Source organism: Cherax quadricarinatus, chromosome 28 (assembly GCF_038502225.1).
Source record: "Cherax quadricarinatus isolate ZL_2023a chromosome 28, ASM3850222v1, whole genome shotgun sequence".
In the NCBI taxonomy this organism is placed as follows: Eukaryota; Metazoa; Arthropoda; class Malacostraca; order Decapoda; family Parastacidae; genus Cherax; species Cherax quadricarinatus.
The window spans coordinates 8,360,702-8,381,547 of NC_091319.1; the positions used below are offsets into that span (position 1 = coordinate 8,360,702).

The 20,846-nt window shown below is 46.8% G+C and overlaps 1 protein-coding gene across 17 annotated transcripts in view; it reads right to left on the bottom strand.

Annotated features, from left to right (window-relative positions):
- The window catches only part of LOC128693269 (caskin-2), a 1,211,837-nt gene that overhangs the window by 54,206 nt on the left and 1,136,785 nt on the right, over window positions 1-20,846 (bottom strand). For all 17 annotated transcript variants that reach the window (XM_070089381.1, XM_070089382.1, XM_070089379.1 and 14 more), the window contains one exon: window positions 12,879-13,088. In XM_070089381.1, coding sequence (XP_069945482.1) covers window positions 12,879-13,088 — 210 coding nt within the window. The remainder of the gene's footprint in view (window positions 1-12,878; window positions 13,089-20,846) is intronic.

Genomic DNA, 20,846 nt, shown 5'->3' on the forward strand with positions numbered 1-20,846 from the left:
TCCATTCCTCCTCATAAGGTCTAAACCTCAATGCTGCAAGAACTTAATGTAAGCCTTACGGGAAGTGGATGCGGGTTACCCTGCTACCCAGGAGGCAAGAAAGCAGTCACAACCCCGCCCTAGATGCCAAGGTTGGTACAGTGCTTTATTAGTGTTCACTGTTAGGGTAACCTGTGTTGCTGAAGTGGTTAGTAGAGGCTGACTCCGCCCTAGACGGTGCTGCTGACACTCAGCCCTAGACGGTGCTGCTGACACTCTGCCCTAGACGGTGCTGCTGACACTGCCCTAGACGGTGCTGCTGACACTGCCCTAGACGGTGCTGCTGACTCAGCCCTAGACGGCGCTGCTGACACTCAGCCCTAGACGGCGCTGCTGACACTGCCCTAGACGGTGCTGCTGACACTCAGCCCTAGACGGCGCTGCTGACACTCAGCCCTAGACGGCGCTGCTGACACTCAGCCCTAGACGGCGCTGCTGACACTCAGCCCTAGACGGTGCTGCTGACACTCAGCCCTAGACGGTGCTGCTGACACTCAGCCCTAGACGGTGCTGCTGACACTCAGCCCTAGACGGTGCTGCTGACACTCAGCCCTAGACGGTGCTGCTGACACTCAGCCCTAGACGGTGCTGCTGACAGTGTTGTGGTGCGCTGGCTCCAACAGCCTTAATTACCTGCAAGTGCTCTTCTGAATTTATTTAAAAGAATAATCAGCTGACGTGAGTCTCTGCTACTTTGGATCACCGCTCTTGTTAGATCAGACCCCCCCCCCTATCTTCCCCCTAGGTGACTCCATAATACACAAATATAACCCGCAAAGAGGAGACCTGGAGTTTACCTGGAGAGAGTTCCGGGGGTCAACGCCCCCGCGGTCCGGTCTGTGTGGAGAGGGGAGCTTACGACGACGTTTCGGTCCGACTTGGACCATTTATAAAGTGTATTTTTCCAGTCACGGTATTGTGCCCTTCTGGTATTTATTGACTCAATAAATTGTGTGCATGTTGTCTTATACCCACATTCTAGGACCATAACAATGTGATTTTCAATTTCGCCTGCCTTAAAATTGGTTGTTGTTGTGCGGCAATATTCCAATCTGGAGAAAACAGTGTGTTATCACTGGCTTCGCATCTCTTGTTTTGGAGGTTCTAGTTATCCAGCCCATCATTTTCCGTGCATTTATGGTATTTATATTATGTTTTAGATTATGCCGTCGAAGTGGCTAGTTTATTGTGTAACCCATGGTGCACATGGATATAGGGTGCACAATAAGCTAGCCACTTTGACAGCAAAATCAAAATTTAACAATAAGAACACAATTGTATGGAAAATAATGGGTTGGATAACTAGAACTTCCAAAATAAGAGATGCCAAGCCAATGGGTTGGATAACTAGAACCTCCAAAACAAGAGATGCCAAGCTAATGATAATACACTAATTGATCTCTCCAGACTGGAATACTGCCGCACATCAACAACCTATTTAAAGGCAGGTGAAATTGCAAATCTGGTGGATGTACAGAGAACCTCCGCTGCTCGCATCGATTAATTCAAGCACCTAAATTGCTAGGAACACTTGAAGCCCTTCGACTTGTGCTTCTTCGAACGTAAGCGAGAAAAGATACCTTACAATTTATACCTGAAACATTCTGAACATATTAGTCCCAAATCTGCACACTGAAACGACTTCCTACGAAAGCAAGTCTTAGAAGAGGACGCAAAATACTCCCAGTGAACAACAGGGGTGCAGTGAGTATAAAAAAAGATAAGTGTGGAGGAACCAAAATTCTTCAACACCCTTCATACAAAAGGGGAACTACCAACAGACTCCCGGATGTCTTCAAAAACAAACTTAAGTTCCTCAGGTCTGTTCCAGAACAGAGCACCAACAGACTGGTCGATCAGGCTTGGCCTGGGATCGAATTAGGGAAGGGGGTGGCGCTGACCCCCCCCCCAACTGTATTCAGGTAGCTTTCACGTAACGCAATTCTTACAAGTATTATGTAGAGGTTTTTCTTCACAATCTTATAAACTCATCAACTATCCCAAGGTCTCGCAGCAGCAGCAGCAGCAGCGTGTGTTATCTTAATCCCGAAGAACCATGATCACTATCTGTGACCTCATTGCTGCCCCGAGAAGCCGCACTTGCGTCACCAGAGTGGCAAGGAAGTGCCAGCACGAGCAGCGAACAGCATCCGTTTTATGTGTGACCTTTGACCCGACAAACAGTGAAGGGGCGAAGGGTAGAGGGGGTCAGGGTGGTCATGTGGGGGACGACGTCACTAATTGCTTTCATACGAAATGAGTAATCATTATCACACACACACACACACACACACACACACACACACACACACACACACTGGGAAAAACATTAAAAAATAAAACAATCCGCAGAAAAGCAACAATGAACATGTTAGGCCTCAACGTTCACAGTCACTGCTAGCGTTCAGTCACTGCTAGCGTTTATACTTTACCTTTGGTGGGTTTTGAGTTTTTTTCCTAGGCTTGTCTGGTGTTTGCCTGATCAACCAGGCTGTTCCTGCTGGCGGACCACTGGCCGCACATGTCACTGCTAACATTAATTGCCACTGCTAACATTCCTATCACTCCTTACGTTCAAATGAAGAATGACTCCATCATCCTAGTGTCTCACGTACCATAAGTCCGTACCGTAACACTACACTGTACCACATCTCCGTACAGTAACATCCCAAAATTACCATTAATACACTGTAACATCCTTAATGTCGGAAAGTTCTTGATTTAAGGAGCTGGAGCTACCATTACCTTCAGATAAAACCTGACTATTACTCATTCCCCAGGCGTTGCATGACCCCTACGGGTTTAGTGCTTTCCCATCAACATATTAAGATGCTGCAACATAAAATTTAATACAAAAAAAAATGTAACGTACCATCTGACCGTAGCATAGTGCCCTTGTAATGCGACTTACGTTATAAACACCCATGTTTTTCAGCTCGGCAATCTCGCCTGCCTTGAAGGCGGCTGTTAACTAACGGCTGTTTATTACTGCTGTGTACTCACAGCAATACTCCAGCCTAGGGAGAACGAGTGACCTGATGAGTGTCATTGGTGTGGTATCCCTTCTTTTGAGGGTTCTAGTTATCCAACCCATCGTTTTCTTTGCAGCTGCTATAACAACATTGCTGTGATCCTTGAAAGTGAGATCTGACATTATCACTCCCAGGTCTCTCATATTCAACTTCCTTTAAACTGAATGATGTGAGTTTGTCTTGCATCAATTCTTCCTCCGTGAACATCATATTGCCAATACCTTTGATGGGTTTCGAAAGCTTTTCTACTCGAAGCCCAGCCCCGGGTAAGGTTTGTCTGGTGTCTGCCTGGCCAATCAAGCCGTTGCTGCTGGCGGCCGGCTGGCGGCCCACATATCCGTCATAGGATGGTTGATCCGGCATCACTGGTAGACTGGTGAAGCCTCGCTGTCTATGGATTTCACTCTTAAAGGATTTTCTATCCTGTAGTTGATAATTACATGTACCACACGTGTATTTCAAGGTTGAATAACAGGTGAACCAAAAGACTGTGCAGCACATGTCTCACAAGGCTGTTCAACACGTGTACCACAAGGCTGTGTATCGTCTTGTCCTTGTAAGGTAGCTGGCTTCGGCGGACTCCACCCAACCTGTAATAGTGTCGAGCCTAATACTGGTAAGCTGCAAACTGGAGAGGAAATGCCAGGATTGAGCAAAACGTTTGGCTAATGTTAAATGTCAAGTTAGGGGGAAAAATACCAGGCTAGGGGAAAATGTTAGGGAAAAACTGTCAGGCTAGTAGAGAAATGTTAGAGAAAAACTGCCAGGCTAGGAGGAAAATGTGAGACTACGGAACAAATGGCTGGACAGTAAATAGTAGTAGGCATTACGCTTTAACAGAAACCTAAACCTTTTCTCGGGTATCGTTGGAAGTTCTTGACAGCATTTCCGAGATCGTAAATTATACATAATGCCCACTGTAGTAGTTTGCTACCACTATGTGAGTATATTGCATGACTGCTAGGCGTGGTATGTTGCCAGTAGCAGTACGTCCACGTGATATATGCTTGTTAGATGTGATGGAAGCCTCCTAGGTAACAGTGTTAACCTCGAATGTGGCAAATGGATCATTCATAATGTGTGTGTATGAGTGTGTGTGTGTGTAATATGTATTATATATGTATATATATATATAATATATATATATATATATATATATATATATATATATATATATATATATATATATATATATATATATATATATATATATATATATATATATTATTTAAAGACAAAATACATTGACAAAATATTCACAAAAAAATACAAAGTAAAACAACATAGGTAACTCAGAGCTACATCTCGAATACTTCGTCCAGCTCCCCGGCGGTGGGCCGCGTGCCCAGGATACTTCAGACATTTCCTCTCTGGATCGGAAAACTGAGTCTCTGAAAAAGGAAGCTGCTCACCCTGTGGTCCTTGGTTTCTATGATGAGTTTTTCACCCAGCTCTTTGAGGAATTTATATATATATATATATATATATATATATATATATATATATATATATATATATATATATATATATATATATATAGTGGAAGATATATCAATGATAGAATATACGAGCATACATGTTAATAAAACACAATATGTGATTTATGGCATTTTATTGAAAAACCGTTTCGTTCACCAGAGACTATGAATCAAGTCCATAGTGGACGAAACGTCGTCTCACCAAAATGTCATTAACCACATACTGTGTTGCATTAACATATGCTGGAAGATTCCTGTGTGTGACTTTAGGCTCAAGGTGCTGGAAGGTTTGTGTGTGTTGTGGTAACATTATTGACAAGGCGGAAGCCTCCTTTGGAAACTTGGAAGGCTTCTAGCAGTCGGGTGAGAGTGCAAGGAGTGGCAGGATGCTCCCGGAATATGTAAAGGGGCCTTGGGCAGCCTCCTTCGTTGACTCTCCTGGTCACTAGGCAGGTAGTCGGTGGGCGTAGCCCCACGTCCCCGAACTGTGTCGTAAAAACAATGGTTTATCCTCGGTGCTGCACTTACACCCACCAGGTATCCAGGGGTGTATTGAGGCAGTTGTGACAGGTGTGTGGATATACTGAGAGCTGTTTGGGTGTAGTGTGGTCTTGTGATTACTGTACTGAAGAACAAAATTTAGAATCTAAACTAAATTCCAGAGAAAATATACAGATTCATCTCATCTACTTGGTTCCCTTCTCACCTGTGGTCAAAGCAGATACTGAAGGTTCACATCATGGTTCCCTTCTCACCTGTGATCAGAGCAGATGCTCAAGGTTCACATCATGGTTTCATTCTCACCTGTCGTCAGAGCAGATGCTCAAGGTTCTTGGTTCCCTTCTCACCTGTGGTCAGAACAGATGCTCAAGGCTCATCTTGTGTTGAACATTACTTTGGTAGTTTGAGGTGCTTAACAAGCCGGTTGGACTGTTAACAAGGTGTAAAAGAGATTGAAGGGATGTTTAGCGACCTAGCGCCACACTGTTGTGAGGTAAAACCTTTACCCGAGTCTATCTGGTTGGGAAGGGGTGGGTGTGTGTGCGTGTTTTTTATTGTTTGTAACCCCCTAAAACAGTGTGTGTGTGTGTGTACTCACCTAGTTGTACTCACCTAGTTGAGGTTGCGGGGGTCGAGTCCGAGCTCCTGGCCCCGCCTCTTCACTGATCGCTACTAGGTCACTCTCCCTGAACCATGAGCTTTATCATACCTCTGCTTAAAGCTATGTATGGATCCTGCCTCCACTACATCGCTTCCCAAACTATTCCACTTGATGACTACTCTGTGGCTGAAGAAATACTTCCTAACATCCCTGTGATTCATCTGTGTCTTCAACTTCCAACTGTGTCCCCTTGTTACTGTGTCCAGTCTCTGGAACATCCTGTCTTTGTCCACCTTGTCAATTCCTCTCAGTATTTTGTATGTCGTTATCATGTCCCCCCTATCTCTCCTGTCCTCCGGTGTCGTCAGGTTGATTTCCCTTAATCTCTCCTCGTAGGACATACCTCTTAGCTCTGGGACTAGTCTTGTTGCAAACCTTTGCACTTTCTCTAGTTTCTTTACGTGCTTGGCTAGGTGTGGGTTCCAAACTGGTGCCGCATACTCCAATATGGGCCTAACATACACGGTGTACAGGGTCCTGAACGATTCCTTATTAAGATGTCGGAATGCTGTTCTGAGGTTTGCTAGGCGCCCATATGCTGCAGCAGTTATTTGGTTGATGTGCGCTTCAGGAGATGTGCCTGGTGTTATACTCACCCCAAGATCTTTTTCCTCGAGTGAGGTTTGTAGTCTCTGGCCCCCCTAGACTGTACTCCGTCTGCGGTCTTCTTTGCCCTTCCCCAATCTTCATGACTTTGCACTTGGTGGGATTGAACTCCAGGAGCCAATTGCTGGACCAGGTCTGCAGCCTGTCCAGATCCCTTTGTAGTTCTGCCTGGTCTTCGATCGAGTGAATTCTTCTCATCAACTTCACGTCATCTGCAAACAGGGACACCTCAGAGTCTATTCCTTCCGTCATGTCGTTCACAAATACCAGAAACAGCACTGGTCCTAGGACTGACCCCTGTGGTCCTAGGACTGACCCCTGTGTGTGTGTGTGTGTGTGTGTGTGTGTGTGTGTGTGTGTGTGTGTGTGTGTGTGTGTGTGTGTGTGTGTCTTACATTGCCTCCCCCCATTTCCCTATCATCCCTCCATTCTCCCTTCTCTTCCTACTTCTCCTTTCCCTTTCTCCCTGTCTTTCATCCCCTCCCCTCTCTCCTTGTCCTTCACTGACCCTACTTCTCCCTTGCCTCTCTCTCCCACAGTTCCAGTATGCGCCACTTCTGGAAGACTGGTTGGCCTCAGGCAGGGGAGGCGTCGCCCCGGTCAAGTAAGACAAAGATCTTGCCAGGTCGGGGATACTAAACCACTCCGTAATCTCAGCGGTCGTGCCAGGGATTTCAACTTTGTCCGCCTCCATTAATCTACCATCTACTATAATATTTCCGTGATGGCATTACCTGCCTCATCCAAACCTGGACATTTATTACGCGTTTTATATTCGTGTGGAACTGCTAAACCAGTAGGGTTTATACAGCGCCTGGGGAATGGGTGCTAATCAGGTTAGATTCCAGGAAGAAGAGAGGTCCAATGACTTGAAGGTTCAAACTCGGAGACACGTTGGCACTTTCCTTGAATTACCTTGACCATCCTCACACTATGAGCAGAGACTAAAGGAACTCGTGACATACATCAACGTCAGAATGTGATAGGAACACGCAGATGAGAAGGAGAGAGCTCCAGAGGACAGATTTTTAACATTTTACAGAGGATATCAGAAACACTGCCGGGACAAGTGTACAAGTCTTCAAGAGGAAACTGGACAAGTACCTCCTCAAACTGCCAGATCAACCAGACTGTTTGACATATTACGGGCCAGTAGGCCAACAGCAGCAGCAACCAGGGTGACCAGGCAAGAGCCAGACAAACTTGGCCCAGGGCCAGACTGCGGGAGTTGGAAAAACCTCTTAAATCCATCATAGGTATATCAACTCACACCACTCGTGAGACTATCAACAACTCGCACCATTACTAACATCACATTTCAGACATTACCTACCACCAGACAGTGGTGTAAAAGGAAGAGGAGGGAAGGACTGAAATTGGTGTGAGAGAAACAGTCAAGGGTAGCGGAGGTGAGGAGAAAAAAAAACAATAATGAAAGCGTAGGAGACAGCAATGTGCGAGGACACACACAAGGTAATATAGGAGACAACGCAGAGAGGACACATACAAGGTAGTGTAGGAGACAACACAGGGGACACACACAAGGTAGTGTGGGAGACAACACAGAGAGGACACACACAAGGTAGTGTAGGAGACAACACAGAGAGGACACACACAAGGTAGTGTAGGAGACAACACAGAGAGGACACACACAAGGTAGTGTAGGAGACAACACAGAGAGGACACACACAAGGTAGTGTAGGAGACAACACAGAGAGGACACGCACAAGGTAGTGTAGGAGACAACACAGGGGACACATACAAGGTAGTGTAGGAGACAACACAGAGGACACACACAAGGTAGTGTAGGAGACAACAGAGGACACACACAAGGTAGTGTAGGAGACATCACAGAGGACACACACAAGGTAGTGTAGGAGACATCACAGAGGACACACACAAGGTAGTGTAGGAGACAACACAGAGGACACACACACAAGGTAGTGTAGGAGACAACACAGAGGACACACACAAGGTAGTGTAGGAGACAACACAAGGGACACACACAAGGTAGTGTAGGAGACAACACAGGGGACACACACAAGGTAGTGTAGGAGACAACACAGAGGACACACACAAGGTAGTGTAGGAGACAACACAGAGGACACACACAAGGTAGTGTAGGAGACAACACAGGGGACACACACAAGGTAGTGTAGGAGACAACACAGAGGACACACACAAGGTATAACAAAAAAAAAACAAAGAGAGACCCACCGCAGGAATCCAAAGCAAAGCATGCTACAGTATGTTAAACCTGCGGACCAGTAGCACCAACAGCCTGGTTGACCAGGCAGTCAACGAAATGTGGCCTCAGGCCAGGCCGTCAAGGTACAAAGCCCCCTGGAAACTAGTCACAGGTGTGTTGCAGGTACCGACTGACACGAAGCAACACAACTAAATACAGTCAATAACACTGATAAGAACAAAAATATTAAAACTTAATCGAACCACTAGAGGGAACCACATGAAAGAACCACAAGAGGGAACTACAAGAGGAGACCACAAGGCTGAACAAGAGGGAACTACAAGACAGAATAAGAGGAAATTACAAGTGACTGAACCACAAGAGTTAATCACGAGAACTGGATAAGTTCCTAAAATCAGTGTCTGATCAGACGGGCTGTGGTTCGTACGTTGGACTACGTGCAGCCAGCATTAACAGCCTGATTGCTCAGACGTTGACCTCGAAAAAAGTCCTTCAAGATGAGAGAAAGTCTCTCCTTCCCTGCAGTCCCTTCTTAATGGTGGTAGTGGGAGTAATAATGATGGGGAGGCAAGAGGCATCGAAAAAGTAAAACAATAACGACATTAAACGCGACCCACCATAACAATCACACACCTGGTCGCACCCTGCCACCTACACGCTCATTTCCGCTTGGCAGGCTGTTCCCGCACACCCTACCCTCATTATCAGTATCCCTCTGAATGCAGGTGTTTCATGCACACCTGTTGAGCCCCCTCGCTGTATCTGTGAACTATTCCCACCACTTCCCAGAGTTCTACTCTCGCAGATGCGGTCTACTTGAACTTTGTTAGGGCCTGGTCTGGGAGCGGGCCGCGGGGGCGCTAACCTTCACAACACACTCTCCAGGCAGGCCGATGACAAATAGGATCATGGAGTGATAACCCATTAAACAGGGTCAACAGGTATGACAAGGGGAATTAGGCAAAGAGATATTAATTTTTTAATGCACAAAATACAAAGAACAGCACCAAACTAAGCAAAATCCAGTCTTAGCAAAGTAACAACATTCAGTTGCTCAAGGCACAGTTCTAGTGCCTTTGTTGATTCTCGGTCTCGATACCAAAAACAAATAAATAAAAGTCCCCTCGGTAGAAGGTTCCATGATCTATCATCTAGAGAACACAATGAGGCAAGTGCAACGAAGGCCACATAGAAACAGTGTGGATGATGAACTTTGAAAACGCCAGAAATAGCACCAATGGTGACGCCATTCCAAATCACTTGCAATCTGAAGATTACCTGAAGATTATTCCAGGAGTCACCGTCTCTGCGCTGACGTGGTGACAGACATGGTTGATCTGTCGTGGTGACAGACACAGTTGATCTGTCGTGGTGACATTATTATTATTATAATCAAGGGGGAAGCGCTAAACCCGGAGGATTATACAGCGCCTGGGGGGGGGGGGATGTGGAAGGCATTCAGGCTTAATTCGGGGAACTGGAGCACAGATCCAATTCCCTAAATCAAGAGCCCCTCACCAACATCAAGGAACCTTCCTTGAGGGGTGTCGTGGTGACAGACACAGTTGATCTGTCGTGGTGACAGACAGTTGATCTGTTTGGTGGATCAAGAGCCAACACCTCAGTGTCGCCGCTTGCGACTGAAAGGTATCAACTGCGGCTGCCAGGCTAGGGGAACCTGACTAGGGGAACCTGACCAGGGGGACCTGACCAGGGGAACCTGACCAGGGGAGCCTGACTAGGGGAACCAGGCTAGCGGAACCTGGCTAGGGGAACCAGGCTAGCGGAACCTGGCTAGGGGAACCTGGCTAGGGGAACCAGGCTAGGGGAACCAGGCTAGGGAAACCAGGCTAACGACGAAACCTAACTAGGTGAACCAGGCTAAGGGAACCAGGCTAAGAGAACCAGGCTAGGAGAACCAGGCTAGGGAAACCTGGCTATGGGTAACAGTACTGTGCAGTATTCCTACAAACCTGCCGCCCCTCCTCACCTAGCAGTACAAATAAGCACAGTGTTGGCGTTGTGGGTCGCACCTAGGGTTAAAAATGTTATGTAAATGTGTGACATTGTTATGCAAAATGTGTGAAAAACTCGCAGACCTGCTGCCAAGACTCGGGTACTGCCAGGATTCGCGTGTTGGGTAAAACGCATTCTAATGCTCTCTAACACGTAACAAATATTTCGACTAATTATATCTATTACTTATAATAATCATAATAATAATATTGTTATTATAGCAGCGTGAGATCTGCGAGGCTGTGATGGGTATGTAGACCTGTGGCCGCTAGCACCAACAACCTAACTGACCAAGTAACCAACAGCAACGATCACATTAACAGTGCCACAAGTCACTGTTCCGACTCCAGCAGCTGGAGATACCCCACCCTTCCTCGGATCAAACCTGATTAGCTCCCCTTTCGCCGAAAACTCGCACTTGGGGTCGCCGTTTCGCCCGGACCGCTGTCAGGATCGTCTCCCTTTCCCTGGGCAATGTACTCCCCCAACATACACAGCTAACTTTACCTTTGATGAGTTTTGAGTCTTACTACTCTCTGGTACTCTCGGAGTCCGAGAGTACCAGAGGAATTGATGAGGCAGACAAGATAAAATAAAGAGAAAAAGGGAGAAGAGAAAGGAAGGTGGAAGCTGAAGACAGATGAACCATAGGGATGTTACGAAGTACTTCTTTAGATGAGCCACAGAAGTACCTCTTCTAGGACCTCTTACTCTCATGGTAAGTGAAAAGTGGAGTGACTTGGAACAAGTGGCGGAGGCTAAGTGCATAATGCTACTTGCTCAGCACAACTTGCCAAGTTCAGCCATCACACACATTCACCCCCCCCCCACATTTACGCTCACTCACGCCCACACACACAGGTGGAGGCGACCGCCCACGCCAACCCAAACATTAATGAGTTGTGGTATTTGTGGGTATGATGCAGTGGAAGACTCGGTGACCAGCTCTCAGAACCAGCTGTGAACCAGAGACCAGAGAAGATTGTTTCCCTTCACCATGGTTCGGTCTGGGACCTGACCGCTGGGGTGCTGCGCCCCCTGATGATGCCGCTTCTCAACACGTCCTCCCCCTAACATCTGGGAAAGAACTGAACACTAAAAAGATCCTCGGAGCCTGGGGAATGGAAAACGTGTGTTTGATCCGAAGAACGGGAAGGGAGCTCTAATTCTTTGAATCAGGATCGCCTAGGCAAGAAGTCAAGCATCTCTCTGATAACGTTTATGCGCATTACACAAGTTGTACTGTAATAACGGAGAGTACATAACGTAACTATGAGAGGTAAGGTACTCAGGAGGCTTACAATACACTCCTAATTAGGAAATATTCGTACCTGAATACATTTGATCAGTTTCGAGGGTTTTTATGCTAGCACAAGCAGCCAGCACCGACAGCCTGCTCGATCAGTCCAGCAACCAGAAATCCTGGTTTAAGGCCAGGACGCAAGACAGGGTGTGTGACCTCCAGAAGCGATTACAGGTAACCAGGCAACCTGCAGATTTACCTGGGATCTACCTGGAGGTCGTTCCGGGGGTCAACGCCCCCCGCTGCCCCTTCTTCGACCAACTAGAGCAAAGTAACCTGAGGAAGATATTAAGGTAAGTACCTCAGAATGGTACCACTGTACCTACCCTACAGTGATATACCTACAAGATGGTACAACTGTGCTTACTCCATGATGATATAAATGTAACTGCCTCAAAATGGTACAAATGTGCCTACGTGAGGATGGTACAAACAACAACATTAGAGCACCCAGAACTATCCCAGGAAGTTATGTCTCTCTGAAAGGTAAAAGGGTACCAACATGAGGATGGTATAAATGTACTTACCCGAGGACGATACAAGCGTACCTACCCAAGGAGGGTATAAATGACAATACCAAACCAGACCCAAAACACTTTTACTAAACTGCGTACCCAACTGAGAATGGTACAAGACTACGGTGCTCTTCAACTCCAAGGCTGAGACTCATTACCTCGTCTTTTGTTTACAGTTCAATAGCCTGCCCATTTACGTCCCTGAATTTGTGTTGATAAAGCCACTGGATGGCGAAACGTCTACAAATAAAAAATAAAGATACCCAGATGTTGCACATGCGTCTAATTCTTCATTTTGTCAGTATTGTATACCACAACAAGCCACAACATTGTAGCACCCACTACACCACCACCAGAACACCCACTACACCACCACCAGAACACCCACTACACCACCACCAGAACACCCACTACACCACCACTAGAACACCCACTACACCACCACCAGAACACCCACTACACCACCACCACCAGAACACCCACTAGAGCATCACCAAAACATCCCCAGGGGTACGTACCTCTGGCGGGGCTGCGGGGTGAGGGCGGGGGGTTGTCATCACTAACGGATGAGGAGTATGATGACCGCTGGTCGCCGCCGCTGCTGTACACACCGGAACTGAACGATGAGCCAGAGTGCCGCTGGCTGCCCCCGCCAGCTGTGTCTGGCACTGTGGGCGGTGACACCTTCACTGCCGCCGTCGGCTTCCCACGCCCACTCATCCCGCCCACTGTAAAAGACACAAAGACTCGTTACCTGTAGCATACACGACAAAAATCTATATTCTAAGCGCTAAAAAAGAGACAAATATTAAAAACACAAATATTAAGAACACCTAAAAAAATATTAACACAGTTTTTCTACTCCTCCAGCCCGGCCTTGGACCAGGCTCGCCTTCAGCCCGGCGCTGGAGAAGGCTTGTTTCTTACTTGCCTAGTCAACCAGGCTGTTACTACTGGCATACATGAATAGATCTCATGGGTATACTGGTTGTGAGGGATACCTCCTTATAAGGGATACCTTGAAGAGTACCGCAGGGAATATTTCCTCTCCATACTCTCTAGGAAAAGAAAGGATTTCCAGGCTTGCGGTCTGACAGTTTGTATATAGAAAAGCAAAAGAAAAGTTGGTGTCATGGCATATGTCGATGACTCGGACAGTTTGAATCGTTTTCTGGCATACTTGAATTTTTAGCTATGTGCACACACTGGGAGGAATACCTACCTACACGGTGCTGTGCACACACTGGGAGGAATACCTACCTACACGGTGCTGTGCACACACTGGGAGGAATACCTACCTACACGGTGCTGTGCACATACTGGGAGGAATACCTACCTACACGGTGCTGTGCACACACTGGGAGGAATACCTACCTACACGGTGCTGTGCACACACTGGGAGGAATACCTACCTACACGGTGCTGTGCACACACTGGGAGGAATACCTACCTACACGGTGCTGTGCACACACACTGGGAGGAATACCTACCTACACGGTGCTGTGCACACACACTGGGAGGAATACCTACCTACACGGTGCTGTGCACACACTGGGAGGAATACCTACCTACACGGTGCTGTGCACACACTACTAGAAAAAGTGCAAAGGTTTGCAACAAGACTAGGCCCAGAGCTAAGAGGTATGTCCTACGAGGAGAGGTTAAGGGAAATCAACCTGACGACACTGGAGGACAGGAGAGATAGGGGGGACATGATAACGACATACAAAATACTGAGAGGAATTGACAAGGAGGACAAAGACAGGATGTTCCAGAGATGGGACACAGTAACAAGGGGACACAGTTGGAAGTTGAAGACACAGATGAATCACAGGGATGTTAGGAAGTACTTCTTCAGCCACAGAGTAGTCAGGAAGTGGAATAGTTTGGGAAGCGATGTAGTAGAGGCAGGATCCATACATAGCTTTAAGCAGAGGTATGATAAAGCTCACGGTTCAGGGAGTGACCTAGTAGCGACCAGTGAAGAGGCGGTCCAGGAGCTTGGACTCGACCCCTGCAACCTCAACTAGGTGAGTACAACTAGGTGAGTACACTGGGAGGAATACCTACCTACACGGTGCTGTGCACACACTGGGAGGAATACCTACACGATGTCACTTGCACACACAAGGTCATACACAGGCGTTTAGACAAGATTCATACGAACACAAGCCATTATGGATACAATGATGTTCACAAGCACAACACACGCGCACACACGCACGCACGCACGCGCGCACACACACACACACACACACACACACACACACACACACACACACACACACACACACACACACAATCGTTCAAGACTTTATACACTGTGTACGTCAGGCCCATACTGGAGTACGCAGCACCAGTTTGGAACCCACATCTGGTCAAACACGTCAAGAAATTAGAGAAAGTGCAAAGGTTTGCAACAAGGCTAGTTCCAGAACTAAGGGGAATGTCCTATGAAGAAAGGTTAAGGGAAATCGGTCTGACAACACTGGAGGACAGGAGGGTCAGGGGAGACATGATAACGACATACAAAATACTGCGTGGAATAGACAAGGTGGACAGAGACAGGATGTTCCAGAGATGGGACACAGAAACAAGGGGTCACAATTGGAAGCCGAAGACTCAGATGAGTCAAAGGGATGTTAGGAAGTATTTCTTCAGTCATAGAGTAGTTAGGAAGTGGAACAGTCTGGCAAGCGATGTTGTGGAGGCAGGACTATACATAGTTTTAAGATGAGGTATGATAAAGCTCATGGAGCAGGGGAAGAGAGGGCCTAGTAGCGGTCGGTGAAGAGGCGGGGCCAGGAGCTGAGTCTCGACCCCTGCAACCACAATTAGGTGAGTACACACACACACACACACACACACACACACACACACACACACACACACACACACACACACACACACACACACACACACACACACACGTCAGGCACACAAAGGGTCATGTACACCGCACACCGAGGCAGTGTAGCCAAATATAAACAGTCTGGAATAAACAGACAATAAACACTGCGGGAAAGGAGAAAGAGGAGGGATATGGGGAGGGCGAGGAGGGGGAGATATAAGAAGAAAGGGAAAGGGGGAGAGAAGGGAGAGGATGAGAGTCCGGAGAAAGGAGAAAGAAGAATCAAGTCATCAATATCTGCAACACTAGTCTTTTAACATCAACACACCAGCAACAGTGAAATACTAGAAATAAAACACCATCACCCTATTACCGCCACTCCTCCCCCCCCCTATAACCGCCCCAACACTCCCCCTCTCACCACCACCACAGGATCCCCAACTTACCAACAAGTCCCTGTGGTAAACATTGCAACAAGACTCACTCATTTTGCCTCTCACACGATCATCCAGAGGTTCAACGCGTGTCTGTGCAAACAACACTGGCTAAATATACTCATCTTTATAATTGTTCAGCACAGAGAGAGAGAGAGAGAGAGAGAGAGAGAGAGAGAGAGAGAGAGAGAGAGAGATACCATCACTTAGGGTTTGAAGTCGATCAGAAGCAACACTCTCCAGGTATCGAATCCATTTCAAGTATTCCAATTTTTCATTATTTTAATATAATGACAAATTTGCACTTACTAAAAAAAAATATTTATTAATATCCTGACTGAAACATGTGTTATATATTGAAGCTGTCCAAAGAAATATTTAATTACATTTAACGTAATTTAACGGGGAAAACATTTCACGTTAATTTACACGCAAAAATAACAAAAGCGATGTGATAAATGGTTTAGAAAACTGACAAAGAAAGAAGGAACACTGCAGCAGGCCTACTGGCCCATGCGAGGCAGGTTCAACTCAGACGCCTGGTTGTTTTTAAGAGTAAATTTGATAAGTTCCTCGAGTCAGATCGTGATTCGCAAGGTTGTGGAGTGGCCAACGTGCGACCAGCACCAACAGACTGATTCATTAGACCATCAAGCAGCAGGACAGGCCGCATGGGCGGTAACCTCCTGGAATTGTCTACAAGTAAACTGCAGGTTAACTTTTGTGCTACACAGGTACATTCTGCTGCTTCTGTCTCTTTTCCCTTCTTTCCTCATCTCTCCCTCCTCTTCCTACATGGAGGGTAGGCAGGTAGTGCTCTTCTTCAATCCTTTCCTTCTCCTTTCTCTCTCTCTCTCTCTCTCTCTCTCTCTCTCTCTCTATGTACTGTTCGTTCCTCACTATCCACGTCCCCCCGTCAAGAGGGTGAAGACAACTTGCTTGGTAACATCAACACTGCTCATGCCTCTCCCCCCCCAACAAGCCACAGCCTCCACCCCGCCTTCCTTCGTCAGGTTCAGGCTGGTCGTCGCCAAGCTACCAACTTAGGCACATAATAACCCTGCACTGTTATATATCAATGTATGTTTGGAACTGGGTCGCGGGGGCACTGACCCCCCGGGAACGTCCTTCAGGTTTCCTTCCCTCTCTTCTGCTTCCTACGTATAGTTTCTGTTGTACCTGTTCCAGGATGATGGATTCACTTTTGATGGGTCTCGAGAGTTTTCCTTGTCTGGTCACTCAGGTTGTTGTTGCTGCTGGGGGGGCCCGTCAGCCCACATGTACATCAGAGTCTGACTTACACTTAAAATTCCATCTCTCCTGTGTGCAGGATAGGCCATCCAGAGACACTGATTCCCAAGTGATACTAACTGCACTTGAAGATATCCTCACTGTCCTACTAAAGTCTCCCAGCTCAGGCTGACACAACACTAGGCATGTGGCCCTTCCTATGTGATGGAATATGGTAGAGAAACATACCTTTGATGAGTTTCGAGTCTTTCTACTCCCAGAGCCCGGCCATGGGCTCCGGGAGTCTGGTGCTTGCCTAATGAACCAAGATGATTTTGCTGGTGGTCCGCTGCCCCACATAGTTAGCTTTTGTTTCCACTATGTAACTATCATATAGAATAGGGCAGCAGCACACTGGTGATGTATCCAATTTTCCTAAACTAAAAAAAATATCACCCCCACCTCTTCAGAATCTCTACCACCAGCTCCACTTCTCTATCTCCTCACCTCTGCTCCTCCACCATCACTGCTATAAAAAAAACTCGGCCCTGCAATCTCTCCCCCATGATACCTAAGGTTAAAGGCAGGTGAGGAGATATACAGCGAGGAAGCTCTAACCACCAAGTTCCCTCGACACATCATCCACGTCTACAGAAGGAAGGTCCTACTAATGTACACTCACTCCAAGGCAGTTCTTCCCTCAAAACAGGTAGCTCCATCTATCATTCTCATTTTTTTTTCACAACCATCATGGATGTATCTGTTGTTAATAATAGATCAACAGACCTCGAAGCACCTAACAAATACCATTACTTGGAAGTTTATTCCACTCATACATTTTGTTCGGTAACTCAGCTATGAACAAAATGCTGTAGTGGTAATAAAGTTTCCCAGCAATAAGATGATTTTTTTCACAAAATCCTGTCTACATCAGCCATAATTCCCAAATTATAAGGTGTGTAGCCTAGAGCCAGGTCTATGGGTGGGGGAGGGGGTGGGGGAGGGCGGTGGGGGGAGGGGGTGGGGGAGGGCGGTGGGGGGAGGGGGTGGGGGAGAGACGGGGCCACGTAGCATACTTATTAAAATGTTTTATGGGATTTGATCTTGTACCGCGGAGAAGTAGTGTTCCCCAGCTATAACGAGATACATTATCTTCCTTTATCTACACCATCCAATCTTTAGAGTGAGGCGAGTTTCTCTTTTGACTTGGAATGTCATAACTCACTCTAAGGAAACGTGTGATATACCTGTGACCGGTTTTGAGTTTTCTTTCCTAGCACTCGGCATGAGGCCAGACTGCCTAGGAGACTGCTTAACTGAACTGTTGCTACCAGCAGCCCGAACACCTATCAAAACTTGCACAAGCTGGCATTTTAGGTAGATACTAATCCAGTTTCCTCCATTACATTCTTGTGAAAGCGCTAAACCCGTAGGAGTCAAGCAGTGCCTGATAAAGAGGAAACTTGATCAGGCTGAATCTAAGAATCTATCGCCAGACTCATGGAAATCTTGTAAGGGAGCTTTCTCCAGATTTCTTGGAAGTCTTCTCTCTTCTATCTCCTCTACATGGAAGCATCCTTGATCTACCGGAACGTCTGGTTTGGGACTGGGTCGCGGGGGCGCTGACCCCCGAAAATATACTTCAGATATCCTCCTCGCTGCCCCCATGTTGAGTGGTCACACCAACACACGCGACCTGTTGTTCTACATGGTAGACGAATGTCCTCTTCCACTCCACGCTGAAGCCCATCAAACAGTCTTATCTTTCCCAAGGGACAGCGAAAGCCGTAGCAGTATGCAAATGAGCCAGGCTGCACTCGAGCTACTCCCTAGGACACACACACAGCCTTGATGCATGTACCATCAACGCACACTGTCAACATCAATAGTGTATTCCACCAATGTCACTATCAACAATATCACCATCAACAGTGCACTATCAGTGCAATCAACATCATTAGTGTCACCATTAAAGTTATCCCCAACAATGATGTCACCAACGTTTCTGTCAATAGGTTTACAGAAAACCTTGAAATCGGGTTTACCCGAATTTTATATATCACGAACCTCCTAAAAAAAAAAAAAAAGGTATACATCTGATATTTTCTTTTACGGAGAAACCTTACAGAAAGTTCCACCGAGCTGGTGCTGCTGAGCTCACTGATGGTGTTGAGGTGCCACCGAGAGAGATACAAAGTGCACATCGTTAAGAGATGTAACGTGGTTGTGATACATCTACGTTAGCGTGGTCGTTGTTCCTAGCGGCCTCAACGCCTCCAACCTGCATAACAAAACTACGAAGAACATTCAGTAAAGTTTTACCGAAGAGCAAAAAAATAACGGAGAGATTAATTCTCTTGACGTAATGATCTTTAAAAAAAGTAGTAAACGAGGGTATTTTCCGGCATATAAGGCGCACGTTCATCAGAAACATACAAGGCGATGTTTGAAACAGTTGTAACGTTAGTAAACAACCGATGAAGCGTAATGTAAAGCCTACCCTTGACGCTGACCTTGAGCATATAAAGCCCAAGGTGATTTTTCAAAACTTTTTGTGGGGGGAAAAAAGCGCCCCTTACACCCCTTCAGGGTTCTCCGTAAACCCACTAAGAGAAAACCCCACTTCATTCCTTACCCCATCACAACACAATAACACGTGGGATTACTACTGGATTCCTCCTGGGAACCCACAGGATTTGTTTCATATTAATAAGGAAGCAGACTTTGTTCAGTGTACTGTTTATTCATCATCACACTTGGTGAAGGATGTCGCTAAGTCTATGTATATTACGTGGACATTTTGCCTTCTTCCAGTAGTGATAATGGTGTGGTGGTGGGCCTGGTAGTGGTGGATGTGGTGGTGGTGGGCGTGGTGGGCCTGGTAGTGGTGGATGTGGTGGTGGTGGGCGTGGTGGGCCTGGTAGTGGTGGATGTGGTGGTGGTGGGCGTGGTGGATGTGGTGGTGGTGGGCGTGGTGGTGGTGGCTCTAATAGCGGTGATGAAAAATGCTGCCGGAACAGATTTCATCATATTGTCAACCACGAGTCTTAATCCGAGACCGAGACACGGGGAAGCTGTGATCTCCGGAACGATCACCAGGTAGGTATACCCTGCAGTGGGCACCAGCATCAGCTGATCTACCAAGGACACGCCCCCTCCCCCCAACATTCCGGCTACCACACCTCATTTAGCCTTCCCGTTGCCTTCCAAATTCAAACCAGATGATCAACTTCAATACTCATAACAATGAAATAAAATAAATGCATATAACAGAGGTGTGAATTAACATACAGATTTACAATAAACACAAAATGTTCGTCAAACCCAAGAAATTTGGCAGGCCACCAGTGCCTTGCTGAAGATGGCCCGAAGAACGCTTTGGTCTCCCGCGCACACGTGCTGAGAAAACCCACCATTATTCACTGTAAATGTGTAAGACGTAATTACCAACACCATCACATCAACTAAATCCATAAAAACATTGCTCTTAGGCGGAGAAACCTAAAGCATTTTGCTTTTTCTTCGTGCTAAGAGAGCATGCAGGAAGCCATTGGAGTCGGAGACGAGGCTTGCACAAGACTAGTGTTTGTGGGCGTTGGGGAACAAACTGAAGGAGCTTCCTGGGAGTGACGGTACTGACAGATCACATTTATCATCCCTGCGAGGGGCTTTGACAGACGAATTGCGCTGTTCAGAGTCCCAAGAGTAAGTATTCTTTGACTCAGCGTTCAAGATGTTGGACGGTAGTAATATTCACACGACGTGGGTTCTCTCGCGGAACAAAGGAATGTAAAAGGTTCCTGCACATCCTGAAGAAACAAGAACCCCTGCACTTCGTCAGGACAGAAGAGACTGTCATGGGTCCCTGCACTACAAGGCGCAATGGCCCAAAAAAACTTCAAGACACAAGGGTCCCCGCACCTCAACACACAAGACCTCCTGCACTTCCTCATGACTTGAAGGGTCCCTGC